Source organism: Rattus rattus, chromosome 8, assembly GCF_011064425.1.
Source record: "Rattus rattus isolate New Zealand chromosome 8, Rrattus_CSIRO_v1, whole genome shotgun sequence".
In the NCBI taxonomy this organism is placed as follows: domain Eukaryota; kingdom Metazoa; phylum Chordata; class Mammalia; order Rodentia; family Muridae; genus Rattus; species Rattus rattus.
The window spans coordinates 91,790,679-91,807,438 of record NC_046161.1 but is presented as its reverse complement, the minus strand read 5'-3'; the positions used below and the strand labels follow the sequence as shown (position 1 = coordinate 91,807,438).

At 38.5% G+C, this 16,760-nt stretch overlaps 1 protein-coding gene across 2 annotated transcripts in view; it reads left to right on the top strand.

The window, feature by feature from the left end:
• Positions 1-11,958, top strand: part of Nck1 (NCK adaptor protein 1) — a 59,261-nt gene extending 47,303 nt beyond the window's left edge. For both annotated transcript variants that reach the window (XM_032910180.1, XM_032910181.1), the window contains 2 exons: positions 8,468-9,180; positions 11,281-11,958. In XM_032910180.1, the coding sequence (XP_032766071.1) occupies positions 8,468-9,180; positions 11,281-11,475 (908 nt within the window). In that variant the 3' untranslated portion in view covers positions 11,476-11,958. The remainder of the gene's footprint in view (positions 1-8,467; positions 9,181-11,280) is intronic.
• Positions 11,959-16,760: the final 4,802 nt, after the last annotated feature.

Sequence of the window (16,760 nt, the reverse complement as noted above, 5' to 3'; positions counted from 1 at the left end):
TTATAATCCTAACTGTATCTAGTCCAAGAGCTAAGATTTTAGTTTTGTAAGCAAAATATTACTTTCCTCAATCCCTATAATACCGACGTTTATTCTGCCAGGAAACTTGTCAGAGTAGAGACAGGTTAGTCATTCACCTGATTTCTAAATGGACTTGAAAAACAGAGAAAACAGGATTATATGTTCTTCATTAATAGCCAAGATACTTTGAAAATATTACAGGGTTTGTCATCTTAGATAAAACAATAATTTATGATGTAGATAGATGAACAGATGAAGTACAAAATAGTCTATAATGAGTAGAATAGTATATATTTGTATTTACAATAAATTAGTTCTACCCTCAGTTAAACTATGTATAAGCCTTGTAGTCTTAATATACAGCTATAATTTTTTTTTTAATTTCCTGTTTGGGAAAAATCAACAGTTGGGCAAGACTAGATGATCCTGGAAAGTACCTTCAAGCTCTAGAAGTCTTACAGTCTTGGCATATACATAAATGGCTGTGTGTGTGTCATGGGGATTGGGGGAAGTCCACAGGAGAAGCAGATTTTGGAGAAATGAGGACATAAGCGCAGATGATAATTCAGTGAGGAATTGGAAGCAGCAGTACTTTCTCGGAACCCATTCTGTTGAGCATTTACTTAGCTATTGAAAGAAAGCTGTTATTGGAAGCAAAACCTAATAAAAATTTGATGAAAATCAGCCTGGGAATGGCTGACACCAAGGAAAAATTTAGTAAGAGCTGCCATGGTTGTGTAGGTGCAAAAATCTATGGTGGTCTTGATTCAAGTCTTGTCTGCAGCAGCTTCCTTACATATATTCTGGACAGTTAAACATGGCAGTTTGTCCACTTGGTATCTGATGCTTTCAGACTCTGACATTAAGCTTATTAGGGATTTGAAAGCAGTTTATATAAGGAAGAGCTATTGGTACAAAGATTTGCTTGAGAAAGAAGAACACTATCATATAGAGATTGGGGTAAAAAAATTTTTTCTTAAGTAAGGTTTCACTTTGTAGACCAGGTTGGCCTCAAATTTAGAAATCTGCCACTTCTGCCTCTGGACTACTGAAATTAAAGTTTACCACCATATTCAGCTGGTTCCAAAAAGCTTTTGAGCAACTTATAATGCATTATTCTTGTTTAAAACATTGCTATAGGGGGTTAGAGAAATGGCTCAGTGGATGAGACCACTGACTGCTCTTCCAGATCTGGGTCCTGGATTCCATTCTTAGCACCCACATGGTGGCTCACAGCCTTTCATAACTGGTTCCATGGGATCCGCTATCTCCTTGTATGCAGGCGTACACGTAGACAAAACCCACATATACATTAAATAAGTAAATAGTCCTTAGCCAGATAAGGTAGTACAGACTTTTTAATCCCAGAACCTTGGAGGCAGAGGCAAGCAGATTTCTGAGTTCAAGGCCAACCTGGTCTACAGAAGAGTTCTAGAACAGTCAGAGCTACATAGGGAGACCCTGTAGCCTGAGACACACACACACACACACACACACACACACACACACACACACACACACACACACACACACACAATTTCTAGAGAAGACCAAATAGAAATGAGAGACAAAAGCTATCCATTTTTTAAGGTAACAACAACAACTATGGCTGCTTCAGAGTTATCTCCTCATCAGTGTTTACATGTGACTCTTTCCCTTCCAACCCTGGCTAGGTCTGGCCAACCTGTCATGGTAAAAAAGATTTATTTAATTCTGAAAAATACCAGAAAAACTGATAGCTGCTACCTACTGAGTGCCTACTATGTGCTGTGTATTATCCTAAGCACTAATATATGCACTTTAAAAAAAAACTCTTGGGGTTGGGGATTTAGCTCAGTGGTAGAACGCTTGCCTAGCAAGCGCAAGGCTCTGGGTTTAGTCCCCAGCTCCGAAAAAAAGAAAAAAGAAAAAAAACAAAAAACAAAAAACTCTTTACATGTCAACATTTCATAAAGGCACTGAAGCTTAAAAATTAAATAACTTGATTAAATTAAAGAAGTTAACAAGGGACAATATAAATTTAAGTCTTTTTATTAAGTTTTCATAATATACCCTTTAAGAGATGATCAAAACAAGAGTAGCAATGGAATAAAATAATTTGGAAATAAAAGACTAATTGAAATTAGGATGATTGTGGTCAACTAAATGCTAGATCAAAATGTGCTATGAATGTAGTGGGGGTTTTGTTTGTTTTTAAAACAAACAGGGTCTCACTGTGTTGCCAAGGCTGTCTTGGAATCCCTTGGTTCGTTCAATCACTAATACCTGAGACTATGACATGAACTTTGTCTGTCAGCTTTGACTCCCAGAACTTACAGGCTGGGTCTTTAGGCAGCGACCAGCTTATTAGGGCAAAGCCTTCGTGAGTTGGATTAGTGCCATCGTGTGACACAGTTACAAGCTTTTTTGTCTCTACTAACATGTGAGTCCTGAACTATTAAGAAATAAAACCACCAAATGTAGTCTTTAGCTTAGACTCCCAGCTTCCAGAACTATGAGAGGCAAATTTTGGTTAACTGTAAGCTACGTGGCTTACGTAATAAGCAGCCTGAGCAAAGAAAGACAGGAGGGATTTTGGAAAAAATAGTAATATAGATTCTGAAGGAAATGTAAAAGAAAGGATCTAATTGTTAATAAGTATCACATACATGATTGAATGACTTAATACTTTTAAATAATTTTGTAAAATATTTTTATATCAACCTTTGTTGATAGCAGATTGTAATATAAACAAAGTTGTAAAGGAGAATAATATAGCCTACTAGTTACACATACATTTGTTTACAAAAATGTATTACTATCATTGTGTGTGCACGCCATGCGTGTGCACATGTTCGTGCACACGACAGCAAGGATATGTAGGTTAGGAGAATGGTTTGTTTTCCCATTCCATCATGTGCGATCAAGCATGGGGTTTGTTCTTTTTTCTGATAAAGATTAATAGAACATTTAATATAGGGGAGGCACTAGGGATGGAGAGAGAGTGGGGAAAAGCAAATGCTTGGCCTTAAGGAAGCAAATAGGAGCACACAGTATTAGCATTAGGGTAAAACTATAAAACTTTGTAATAGAAGAGGAGAAACACATAAACTCTGAGGGAGAGGGAAGGAAATCTTCAGTGAGTAAATACATACCTGTGCCAAGTTTTGAAGACTAAGGTGGGAGTGTCCCAGCGATTATGAGAATTTGTTCTGGCTGTGGTGTGTTAGAGCGGCAGTGTGCCAGGAGGAGGAGGGTGTTCCTGAGGACAGAGATGTGGAGGCTTCTAGTTTATAGACACTACGTGCCGTGTCCTCACAGTACTGCTAGTCTCTTACGATAGTGCGGATTGTTTTTAATGTGCTCTCACTTGACATATTAGTTGTTAGTTTTTCCAGAAATCTTTATCCTTTATTTTCTGATTATATGTAATCAGAATGTATATATATAATCGGAATATCTATAACTAGTTGTGACATTTTCTTTAGAATTAAAAGTCATTTGGAGGCTAGTCTTTATTTTCAGTTAAAAGTTTAAAATATTTTATTTCACTGTACTGTTTATATGTCTGCTCCATATACAGTTTTTGATGGTGTACATGCAAAAAGATTAATGAAACACAAACACTTATCATTGAAAGGTATGCTTTATATTTGGCTTAAAAACAAAATAAAGCAAAAACTCAGGGGGAAAAACAAACTATTATGTAGTTCCTTGAGAAGATCCTGGAATGTTTTAACAAGAAGTGCTTAAATGTCCTTGGGGTGGGAATGGGAAATGCATTTTACCATAGGTAACTATCACCGATGAGGAAGGACTTATTTTGCTATTTCTTCCTTTATGCCCACTCCCCCATCTTCCTTCCTGTATTACCGCTTCCTTTGTGTTTCATTTCTTAGCATGTGCTGTTTTTTTTATCTCTTTCATTTCTTTTGTAGTTTTTGGTTTTCCTTGGAAGCTACCTTGGAAATAACAATTAACATTTTGTTTTTAACAAGTTTAAGTTAATCCCAACGTAATTTGAATGATATAGATAACTGCTCCTTTATATCATTATATATCATCTCTTTATACACTGCTTATGTACTTAGGTTGAAGATATGATTTATGTATTTTTAAATCATATAGGAACAAAGGAAAAAAGTTGGGACTAGTACTGGTACCTATATAGCTACCTTTATTTCTTCTCTGTTTTGTAAATAAATTTTTGAGCTTATAATTACATTTCTGCCTTCATTTTCTTCCCTTAAGCGCCTCCCAAGCACCCTTGCTCTGCACCCCCCTTGAAATACATAGTCTCTTTTTCTTTAATTGCTGATGCTAATGTTGGTGCTGGTGCTGGTGCTGGTGGTGGTGGTGGTGTGTGTGTGTGTGTGTGTGTGTGTGTGTGTGTGTGTGTGTGTGTGTGTGTGTTCCTAAATATTTAATGCAACCTGCTCATTCTATGTAGTGTTACTTTTCTGTATGTTTCCAGGACTGACCATTTGGCCCTGGATACCTACCCAGTGTGCTCTTCCTTGGGGAGGACTTCTGCTCTTAACATTCCTTAGTTCTTTGTCATTCTTTGACTAGGGTTGAGACTTCTTGAACTTTCCTATGTTCATGTTGGTGTGTTTCTAATGGTGGTATTCTTTGTTCTTTATTTGTATGATTTCTGATTTTTTTTCTGGCTGATGTCTTTTTTTTTTCCCCCAATCTGGAGGACTATTTTTTACATTCTTTAAAAAACACAAGTTTATTGGTGATGAATTAAGAATGTCTTAATTTCTTTATCTTTGAGGAACTGTTTGGTACTTTTTGTAAGGTCTGTATTCTTATTTATATGGCTAATTAAATCTTTTGACACTGTTTCTTTAAACATACAGAACAAAGAAAACGGAGGATAGGAATTCCATATATAGCTTGGCTGTGTGTTTGTACGTTCTTTTTTTTTTTTTTTTTTTTTTTTCTTTTTTTTTTCGGAGCTGGGGGACCAAACTCAGGGCCTTTGCCTTTAGGCAAGCGCTCTACCACTGAGCTAAATCCCCAACCCTGTACGCTTTTTTTTAACATTTGGCCAAGCCACTTACAGTTCTGTCTTGGGCTTTGCTTACTGTGCTCTTAGAGGTTGTAGGTCAGCCAGAGGTAAAGATCAAGGTTTTTTTTCTAACCTTTTCCACAACATGTGTCCAACCGTGATCACATTGAGATCATCTTGGTTCCTGAAAACATATGGGATCTTTAAGTACCTCCTTTTTCCATGTATAACCTTCCTTATCATCTTCCCGTTCCGGCTTTTTGATCTTTCTTCCTTGTCACAAGTGTTCCTTGTCTCCGCTACTGCATCACAAATGATTCAAAGTGAGATCCACCTAGGAAGACAGCCCAGCTCTGGATTCAGGGATCAGACAGTCTAAATTCTGTCAGTCACAGTTCCTTAGTGAGGTTGTGGGTAGCTACGGGCACAGCACCTCTGCCCTGGGAGGGAGACGAGTTGGAGGCTGCGTTCTGTGCACCCGTGGTCTCTTAACAAAGCAGCACTTTGTTCACTCAGCCTTCCTTGCCTGCCGCTTTGCTTCCTTTACCAGATGCCAGGATTTGCAAAATTGATACTGACAGTGTTTGCCAGCTCATTAGCTGATCTTTAGAGGAAGCCCTGACATTTCTACTCTGCCATTTTTAGTGATGTCACTCTGTTGTAAAGATTTTTCATAATGATGACCTCATTAGCCAGAAGTAAGGAGATCAAGGACACAGTTGTTTAAAGGTATAGAAGGAATCTTTTTTTTTTTTTTTAAGGAGGGATCATTTTTATTTGGACATGAATCTAGGTTTGAGGTGTTGGTTACATCTAACGGTGTCTACTGATAGAACTCTGTCTAGTGTTGGCTTTCCAGGTAGAGCAAGAGTTCAAGTCTTCAAATAAATTACATACAAGTTTAAATGGTTTTTCTTTTTGTTTGCTTGTTTTTGTTTTTTGATGTAGAGAAGGCCAACTATGCCATCTTGGGAAAATAATTTTCAACTTAGGACTTAATAATTCATTCATAAATTACTTTTTCCCGCTCACTAATGTGTAAACTACAAGCACTGGAAATTCCTTAGGGAGCTGACTTATATTAAGGAAACAGACAAGTAATGAAAAAGCATGAAGAGCTTGCCTGTGATCTGATTTGTCACATGGAAAGATGAGAAGGCCAAGGATGCTAGTAATTGTGTGTTACCTGGATAACACACACTTAGATTGAGATTGACCACAAACTCATGTTTGAATACTTGGTTCCCATCTGGTGGAGCTCTTTGGAAAGGATCAAGAGAGGCCCTATTGGAGAGGGCATTTCATTGGTGGAGAGCTTTGATGTTTCAAAAACACCCTGCAGCACTCTCTACCTCACATTAGCTCTGAGCTATTGCTCCAGAGCCCTGCTGGCTGCCTGCCTGCTTCTGTGCTGCCCCACCCCCTGCCATGGTGGTCATGGACTCTAACTAACCCTTTGAAACTACAAACTCTTCTATAAGTTGACTTGGTCATGGCATCTTACCACTGTAATAGGAAAGTAACTATGCTACTGCTTTTGCTAAGAATGTGTTGGCTCCTGTGCCTACTGGGTAATTAAAAGCAAGATAAAACCTGGTATCTCTGCCTTCATTTTATATCTACTGCTTTTACTATGGGTCTTTCTTCTGTTCAACTCTGCATTGAAGCATGTTAATCAAGGAGTGTCTATCTGAAAATTTTGTGATAGATACTGAATCAGACCCATTCCCTTTAAGGCTTAAGGCACAAAGATAACTCAAAAAGTTCTTGGGGAGTTAGTTTTTATAGTATCCTGTTCAGATCCCCAGGGCTTACTGAAAGTTCTTAGCCATTGTCCTAACCCTGTGGCCACCTTTTCTAAGAGCAGTGAAATCATTCAACACCACCTTAGTAAGACTTACCCCTCCCCAGCAGAAGTAATCTCATGAGAACCAGAGTTTCAAGCAATAAAGAGGCCCCATTGCAGAGCCAACGCTGGAATAACGACCACAAAAACTTCACTTTGACTAGGATGGCTTCATAATGTATACCTCTCATCTCTTGCCCCAGATATTGCGTTAGCTTATGATTTAAAGCTTTTGTCAGTTTCCTAGGCAAGATGCATGGTATCTATCTTCCCCACATTGCCATGCTATTTGAGGTTCTTCCCTACTCTTCATTACTTTTCTGTTTGATGTCTAGTCCTCTTGGCCCAACCAACATAATTTGTTACATTCTACAACACCCGCCCTCCAACATAGATAATAATCACACTTGTGAAAGGGGGAGTGCAAACAAGAGGGAAGAAGTTGGAAAGAGAAGTAGAAAGATAATTATAAAAGAGTAATAGAATTTTAAAAGAATAGCTTGAGCTCAAGTCTCTGAAACTCACACAGTAGGAAAAAAGGAGCTCTCAGAAGTTGTTTTCTGTCTGCATGTGCTAGGCTCAGTAAATACATACACGAGCAAGTGCAGAACTGACTGAAAGCATAGCAAAGTGAATAACACTAGGATTGAAGAGATTTGTGGGCTTTTTAGATAATTAATGAGGCTAAGTAAGAAAACAGCAAGGATAGTATAACAAGGAGTCTCAGAAGAGAAAAGATGGCTATTAAGAACCATGAAGGATCAGAATTTGGGGTCTTGGCTGAATAAAGACTAAGAGTAATATGGTGGCTTTTTTTTTTTAAACAATATAGGAAAAAATTTGAATAGTTTACAAAGTCCCAGATTTCAAAAGTAAAAAAAAACCAAAACATCAGATACTACGCTGAGAAGTGAGCAGCCCTGAAAATGTGTGGTTCCCCTTGAAGGATATATTTCCAATGACGGGTTCATTTTCCCAGTTCTTCCAATCAAAACACATTAACCATTTTCTATGTACCAAGTGCCCTTCAAGCTCCCAGGGATTTTTCTATGAGCAAAATGAAAAATCCTTGCCCTTCAGGAGGTTGTATGTGAATTAGGATGAAGGGAAACAATGAGTAAATAATAAATACCTTATTTCAAAGTAAACAGATCTGTAGAGTGGTCTGGCTTTGGAAACTAAGAAGTTAGTAAATGAGATTGCCCAGATAGAATTCTTTATGTGCATCAGGTACTAATTTAAATAGTTGATTCATTTTTATACAGCTAATTACAAAATCTAGGTTAATAAACTAAGATATCAAAGTGTGGGATTACTGAAGTATTTGTCTTAGTTGTAGCTATGAAAGAAAGAAACCATATTAACATTTAAGAGAAAATTCAACATGGCAACTTTATTATTATGCAATTACTTTTTGGCTTTGGCAGGAGAGAAAGATACTTAATAGTATATTTGGTTTGGTTATGGAAGAACTTAACTTGTATTTTATCTCCCAAAAGATGATTCCATCATGCCACAGTCTGCTTGCTCCATTTAGAAGCCTGGTTGAGGTAAGTGTATCAAGTTGAAGCTATAGTCTTACAGCCTCCTCTTTATTCAAACAGGCATTGGAAAAGTGAAAAGAAAACCCAGTGTTCCAGATACGGCATCTCCTGCTGATGATAGCTTTGTTGATCCAGGAGAACGTCTCTATGACCTCAACATGCCTGCTTTTGTGAAGTTTAACTACATGGCTGAGAGAGAGGATGAATTGTCATTGATAAAAGGGACCAAGGTGATCGTCATGGAGAAATGCAGTGACGGATGGTGGCGTGGCAGCTACAATGGACAAATTGGATGGTTCCCTTCAAACTATGTAACTGAAGAAGGTGACAGTCCTTTGGGTGACCATGTAGGTTCTCTGTCAGAGAAGTTAGCAGCAGTTGTCAATAACCTAAATACGGGTCAAGTATTGCACGTTGTACAGGCTCTTTACCCGTTCAGCTCATCCAATGATGAAGAACTCAATTTTGAGAAAGGTGATGTAATGGATGTTATTGAAAAGCCGGAAAATGACCCAGAATGGTGGAAATGCAGGAAAATCAATGGCATGGTTGGCCTGGTGCCAAAAAACTATGTTACCGTCATGCAGAATAATCCGCTAACCTCAGGTTTGGAACCGTCGCCTCCACAGTGTGACTACATTAGGCCTTCACTCACGGGGAAGTTTGCTGGCAATCCTTGGTATTATGGCAAAGTCACCAGGCACCAGGCAGAGATGGCATTGAATGAAAGAGGGCATGAAGGAGACTTCCTCATTCGCGACAGTGAGTCTTCGGTAAGTTGATTTTCAAAGGAAAGTGAAAATAGAGTTCTGTGCATTCATAAGTAAGGTTGGAAAGGTTGAATGGCCGGCTTCCTTCAGCCTAACTGAGGTAGCCAGGGGACACGATCACACTCTTTCCAGTGTACCTGTTTTGAATAAGATAACTGAGCAGTGAATATCTTGTTTTAATAGACTTTGTTCAGTTGCTTTAAATTTGCATTTCTGGAATAGTTCTGTTCATTAAACTTAAAAATGGAACAAACTGATTGTTTCTTTATAAATTAGTTGTTTGCTTAAAATATCTTTTTTTAAAAAAATAAAACAGTGATTCACTATTGTAACCCTGGCTGCCCTGAAACTCACTGTGTAGGTAGACCAGGGTGCCTTGAAATCACAGATATACCTTACTTGACCAAAAATAGTTTTTTATTCACCTCAACAACCTACTTAGCATCATTTAAAATATACTTGCAATAAAAGGTAAATTACATTGCAGTAGCAGCTAAACAGTAGCCATACAAATTGAACCATGACATCACTAATAATCTCTTAAAAGTGTTCCTTTGAATGCTAAAATTTGATGGTTATTTTTTTTTTAAAGTTTTTCCTGATAAATGATGTCACCACTTATCAAATCATGGCTAATACTGGCTTTTTGTGAATGCATTATACAAACGGTTGAAAGAAAGTGGTGTGTGTATGAGACTGAGATGAATTGAACCTTCCGATGCGGAATTGTGAGAAATGGGCCTTTAACCTAGGATAGAGGAGTCCATTTTTATTAAAGTCCTGATGTGCAGCAGCACACAGACCATTCAAAAGTCACTGTTCTCGATTGACATTGTTCAGAAATATTAGGTTTAAAACGACAGCTGCAACTGCCTCCAGCTGATTAAGAAGGAAAGAAAGTTAAATACAGGATGCTGGTTTTCTTGTGGCCTGAGTATAAATACCAGCTGAAATATGTGATTATTTTCAGTAGTGTTATTTTTCAGCTAGAGATCGTGAACATGTATTTTTGTTTAGCCTTACACAATTAAATTTTTTTTTCTAATTCATTGCCAATATTTAAATAGGGAAGGATTTATAAAAATCCAGACTTTGGGGCTGAAGAAATGGCTCAGCAATGAGAAGTGCTTACGGTTCTTCCGGGGGACCCATAGTACCCAGCACTGTGTCGGGTGGCTTACTGTCACCTGTAGCTGCAGCTCTTAGGGGATCTGATGGCTTCTTGAACATCTTGCACTAGTGTACATATATATACCCACGTATAGACATACAAACATATGCAAAATCTCTAAAGTAATAAAAACTTCTTTTAAAAATGTTGACTTCAGATTTCCCTTTAAAATTGAAAGACCACGTTGGAGAGAGGACTCAGGGTTAGGAGTACTGTTCTTTTGCTTTTTCAAAGAAACCAGTTTTGATTCCCAGCAACTCAAACCATTTGTAACTCCAGTTCTAGGGGATCCAGTACCCAATTCTGGCCTCCACAGACACTGCTCACATGTGATATAGAAACATGTATGCAGGCGAAACACTCATACACATAAATAAAGGTGTTAAAAACACTGTTCACGTGCAGTCAGTTCTTGCAAAGCAGCAATCACAGGTGAACAGTAAGTGTTCTTTAGGCTGGCCACACCCTCTTTCCTCCTCTGCCTTTCTTACATTTTGGCCCTTGTAGGAATTTGTGTTTGTTACCTTTTATTGAAAGTTTAGTTGAATTCCTATTTGTCCATTATTTTTGAAAATTCAGCGTACTATATAAGTCAGTTACTGTTCACTCTGGACTGAGGGGATGGAGTGGAAGTCTGAGATTTTCTAATGTTTTCTCTTGTGCCTCTGAAAACTCCTTTCTGTGTTTACTACTCTCTGGGTACTGTGGATGACTGTGAGGAGACGCTAGCACCCTGTCACCAGGGAATGGATCCTAGGCGTGCTCTTTGAGCCTCGTTTTCCTCATTTATAAAAAGGGCAAATTTTTGGAGAAATAAAGGAGAGATATAAATAATTTAGCATAAATGCTCAGATTTACACAGTTATGTTTTATTTTACGTCCTGATACATGACTTTCAAATGTTTGCTTCCCCCTTCCCCTTTCTGTTTTAGCCAAATGATTTCTCAGTATCACTAAAAGCACAAGGGAAAAACAAGCATTTTAAAGTCCAGCTGAAAGAGACTGTCTACTGCATTGGGCAGCGGAAATTCAGCACCATGGAGGAACTTGTAGAACATTACAAAAAGGCACCGATCTTTACAAGTGAACAAGGAGAGAAATTGTATCTCGTCAAGCATTTGTCTTGATACTGCTCGTCAGCAATGACTGCTACACACTTTAACTCATCACGCAGCAGAAGACCGAGAAAGTGTTGGGCCAGTTGTACTTGCTGGGAAAGTGCTGTTTCTAACTGTATGAGAACTGACTGTACAATACATGAGTATTTTGTTATGACTCAGCCCATACATATATACTGCATAGGCAGTGCATCTCGTGTAGAAGAGGTCTTTATTCTTGTCTTCTGTCTTACTGTTTTCTTTGCTGTTTTTCTCTTTCCTTCCAACAATTAAGGTTTTGTATTCTGAAAACAAATAATTTGGTTCAAAATCTTTATATGGAAGAATCCTTTTATTGCTGTTTCTTTATTTCCTCGTAAAGCTATCCTGTTTCCCCACAGTCCCTCTTCATATAAAATTATATCTATATGGCATATGATAAAGGACATTTCTTGTAAAGTGTTAATCTTTTCTGTGACAAAATAGCAATAATAAACAGAAAATAAGACATTATTTTTAGATATTGTATCTGTCACAAGCCATTGTAAATATCAAGTTTGTTGTCTGTGCCTTAATTTTAAAAAATCCATCCATTGTATCCAAAAGAGACCAGATAATCGGTTAGAAAATAGAATTTATAGCTATTTAAACAAAAATTTAAGAATTTAAGAAGTGTTTCCTCTCCCCTGCCCCCCTCACTTGGTTATTCAAGAGAACAAAGCAGTTTGGGCAGTTGATCTTGAATGTTTCTAATGTTCCTTGACCAAACTGTGCTCCATGAGATCATGCCATATTTATGCCACTGTGAAGTAAGTCATGGCCAAGTTTGGGGAGTATAGTAGACAATGAGATGTGTAATTTTTTTTCCTCTCTAAACATCACTAATTCTGCATGGCAGTAACTTAAAGTTTTCAACTTTTCACCATCCTGATCCAATATCTGATCAGATTTACTGAAATAATTTTTTTTGACACTATTGCATATTGAGCCCAAGGATTCACACATGGAAAGCAGGTGTTCTGTACTGAGTGGGTTCTCTGGTCCCTCCTTTTAGTTCTTTAACTGGGACACACACTGAAATGATGTGCTATGGTTAGGTAAACTGTATTATCTAATTTTTTGTTTGCCATCTAGTACTTTGTGTGTGTGAATGAGAAGCTAAAGTATTGAGTCTTCTTCATTCTGAAATTTTTAAGCAAAGTAACAAAAACTTCAATTCCACATAAGTACAAGAACATTGCTGCTTTTTGCTATTTTAAACACTTTACCAAAATTATAGCTGGTGAAAATCAAACTTTGTAGTTTGACTTTTTCCTACATTGTAGTATCTTAAAACTTTTCATTTAAATCTTAAAATCATTTGGAGGCTGATGTTGCCACTGGGTGGCAGCCCTGGCCTCTCCCACTAAGAAGTCAACAGATATGATTAAAGCACTGATGTATGAATTTCAGTCTTTAAACACCTGCTTTGAAAGCTTTTTAATTTACATTTGTCTTTGAGTACTCTTTGTGTAAGGTAAATGGTAGTAGATTATTAATCTACCTAAAGATTATATATGATACCTTTGGAGGTGTAAAATACTGTGAATGGTTTCAGAATGAGTAGGTAGTGAACATTCTTAGCATTTGATGACACTTTAGTTCTTGTTTTCTCTTTGTATGCTCCCCCAACAAAATAGAGCTTTATAAAAAGACGCAGATAACTTCATCATGGACATAGCTGTTTCTGGAAACGTCCTGGAGTGGTGCTGCGGTGGATTGCATGCTAGAGTTTGTAGAAAGTGGAGGTGCTTGGTAATACCTGCTTTCTAACTGTAGAACGAAGCCTGACTGTACACGGTTACTTTGTGCCTCAACACCTGCTTGGTTTTTAAAAATGTCTTCAGCTTTCTCTTCAAAGGCTACTTACAAGCATGAGTTTTACTTGAAGCAGTTTTCTTAGGAATTACAACAACCTTGGAAAATGTCTACATAGCTAGGTAATGAGACCAAACATCCAAAACCCCATGCCATGTATATCTTGACACACTGTGCTCTGTGTGCTCGTTTTAGACTAAGAAGTGGGTCCTGGGGAAATTGCTATTACAAAAGCTTTCACGTGTATATGAAGAGATGGTTGGTTCTCAAATTTGAGTATATATCGTACCTGCAGTCCTGACTGGCTTGGGTCTACAAAAACCTCTCTAAAATCTTGGAAGAGGTTTTGTTCTTAAACAACTTTATGTATGTGTGCCAGCTTTGCAACAAAAAGAAAAGCTTTAAATGCCCTGTCCCTTATTTGGTCATAAATCTTAGGGTGTGAGTTACATACTCCATGACATGTATTGCACACACCCACTATCCGTGTCAGTGTGTACACCTAAGACTAGTAGAGCTGTTTACAGACATCATTGGGCAGGATACAAAATACCCAGCCAAGTGTTAAAAGCCTGTAGTTTTGGCTGCCTGAGAGGCTGAGGCAGGAGGATTATGAGGTATGCCTGGGTCTTTTATCAAGACACTGTCTGAAAAAAGAGTTGGGATTGTGGTTCTGTAGGGGAGCATGCTGGAAGCCTGGATGCTATCCCAAGCAACCACCAAACAAAGGGGAACCAAGCACATTGCCAGAGTAGAAAAGCCTCGCAGTGAGGTACTGCGTGAGAATCATCATTTAATGCTCTGCCATTGCAGTCTACAGGCTGCAACCGAGAATTAGGAAAAGGCATTTTTTCCTCATACACCCCATCCCTTGTCAAAAAGTGTAGATTTTTACCTGCTAATGGTGTGGCCAAATATAGAAGTATTGTTCAACTTACGTAGGATTCAACTTGACAGCTCTTAAAATGGGAGATTTCAGATAACATTGTAATTTACGGTTTCCTTTAAAAATCTGCTGACGATGTGAGTTGATTTCCCAAGTTAGTAATCAGATTGCAGCCTGATGTGGATGGCACCAGAATGCACACGTGAAAGACATTCCAGGAGAATAATGTCTTTCCCAACTCAGCCCATAATTTATAGCTATATTGATTTATCATTTCTCCCTATTTTTCCTATTGCATATAGAGTTTTTGGCCTTGAATATGAAGTTGCCATTTTTCAGAAAGAGTTCCTATGTCCAAATCAGTGAATTTGGAGTATATTAGCATTCCAGCTTTTGCTTTTTAATTTTAATATTACAAGTCAAGAAACCTTTGTATCGTTTCCTTAGCTGTTTTCTAGGTTTTTACATCGTCGTCACTCCTTGAATTTTGTTCAGTATAAAACTATCATTTTCTGAATCATATCCAGAGTCTTGAAAAACAGATTCCTGAATCTGCTAGTTCTGTTAGGGTTCATCAAATCTATATTCTAAACACTGCAGACGGCAAAACAAGCCTAGTCCACACCTTCATTTCTTGCTGTTACATGCGCATTTCTAGTTTACTTAAAGTGTGTGGTTTGCCTAGACTCGTTGAATGAAATAGGAAATTAACTGCGCTTGCTGAGTTGTAAAGAGGAAGGGTTTGCTTATCATTGGGTATATACACAGATGGGTTTTAAACCAAAGTAAGAATTTTTTTTTCTGGCCAGGACACTGATTTCTGTCAATTTCAGAACTGGCTTGATGCCTCCAGTAGCCTAGCAGGGACAAACTAGCTGATACAGTCATTTCTCTCTGTAGTGCTAGACAGTAGAACAGGTGCCTTGTGCACGCTAGGAAAGTGTTCGACCGACTCTGACTAAATGATTTCACTCAGATTACATGAGTCTACAGCACAGCGAAAGCTGGTCTCACTGCAGAAGTTTTCTCTCATACCTCATTGACGAACGGAAAAACAACATTTTGAAGTAGTGATCTAAGAAGGTACCCGAAAAGATTGTTTTAAACCGACTTTTGGGCTTGGAGATATCTGTGAACCAGCAGGTATCTATCGCTGAAAAATCGTTGAGACAAAGATGGATTCCAGATAGAGACTAGGTGTCTAATATAGGCTAACTACAGAAGTAGTTGGGGTGATTTTGAACACTTACAGAGGACAGCTAGTAACTTCTGAGTAAGCATGGCTTCTCTAGAGCAATGCCATCGAATGTAGTATGTGTTCTAAGCTGCAGACAGATAGAGGGGTATTATGCAGAACAAATACTGATTTCCTCGATTGGTTTTAAGATTAAAATTCTAGCATTGAACTGTTGCTATAGTTTGATCTTGCATGTCCCCCAAAGTCCTGTGTTAAATTCTTGGTTCCCATCTCTAGCACTTTGGGAAGGTGGTGGAGCCTTAAGGAGGTAGAGACCCTCCCTCCCTCCCTCCCTCCCTCCCCCCTCCCCCCCCTCTGTCTCCCCCATTCCTCATCTTGCCCTAAAACAGTTCTACCCTTTAAGTTGATGCTTTGCTTGCTCAGGCGAGGCTGTACTCACCCAGCAGCACAATGAGAACAAAAACAAAGCTTTTGTGAAATTTGTATTCTGGCGCTGTAAAGCCTAAGTGGAGAAGACAGTGGTCGAGGCTGGAGTACGGGATAACGGAAGGTGGAAGAGAGCCTTTGGTAGAAGCTCTTAGATGTGGTGGGCTCCACTTAGGGCCAACCAGCAATTGAAAAGCCGTAGCCAAAAGCATTAGACTGTCATGTAAATGTTCACTTACAAAGCATTGTTTCTGGTTCCCAGAGTTTTAAAGTATTTGTTCCATCAAATAATGGAGCTTTTAACTAAGGGGCTGTCCAAAATAAAACCTGAGTCTCCAGCTTAATAGGAGTTACTGGGTAATGTTTGCTAGAAACTAGATACGACTACAGAAAGATGACAGTGTTGGAGTTTTAAAGATTCTAACCCATTAATTCCAAGAGATTAATTTCTTGAAGACCGTCAGTAAATTGAAATGACTTTGTTCAAAGGGAGAGTTTTGGGGTTTTGCTTGGTTTATTTTTTTATTTTTTTAACTCTTTAAAATGTGTATGAATATTTTGCCTGCATGTGTGTCAGTGTCCTTGGAGGGAGAACCAGGGCATCGGATTCCTGAGAACTGGAAAAGGTTGTGAGCCACCACTGGGCTGGGGTGGGGATGGGGGTGGGGGCAAGGTGGAAATTGAAGAGCAGCTGATTAACACTGAACCATTTCTCCAGCCGCACAGAGGAAGTTTAAAAGGCAGGCACGAGATCTGAAAACTGGAGTCTGGCAATGTAGAGATCAAGCTGCAGTGGAGACGTGGTGGATACAAAAGGGTCCTAAGTTCCCTGTGTGACCTCCAGGAGACAGAAATGAGAGCTAAATGTCAGATATGCTTAAACACAGTATTTCGAGATCTTGTTGTGATGCAAGCAGGGAAGGGAAAAGAAGATTACAGAAAGAGAGT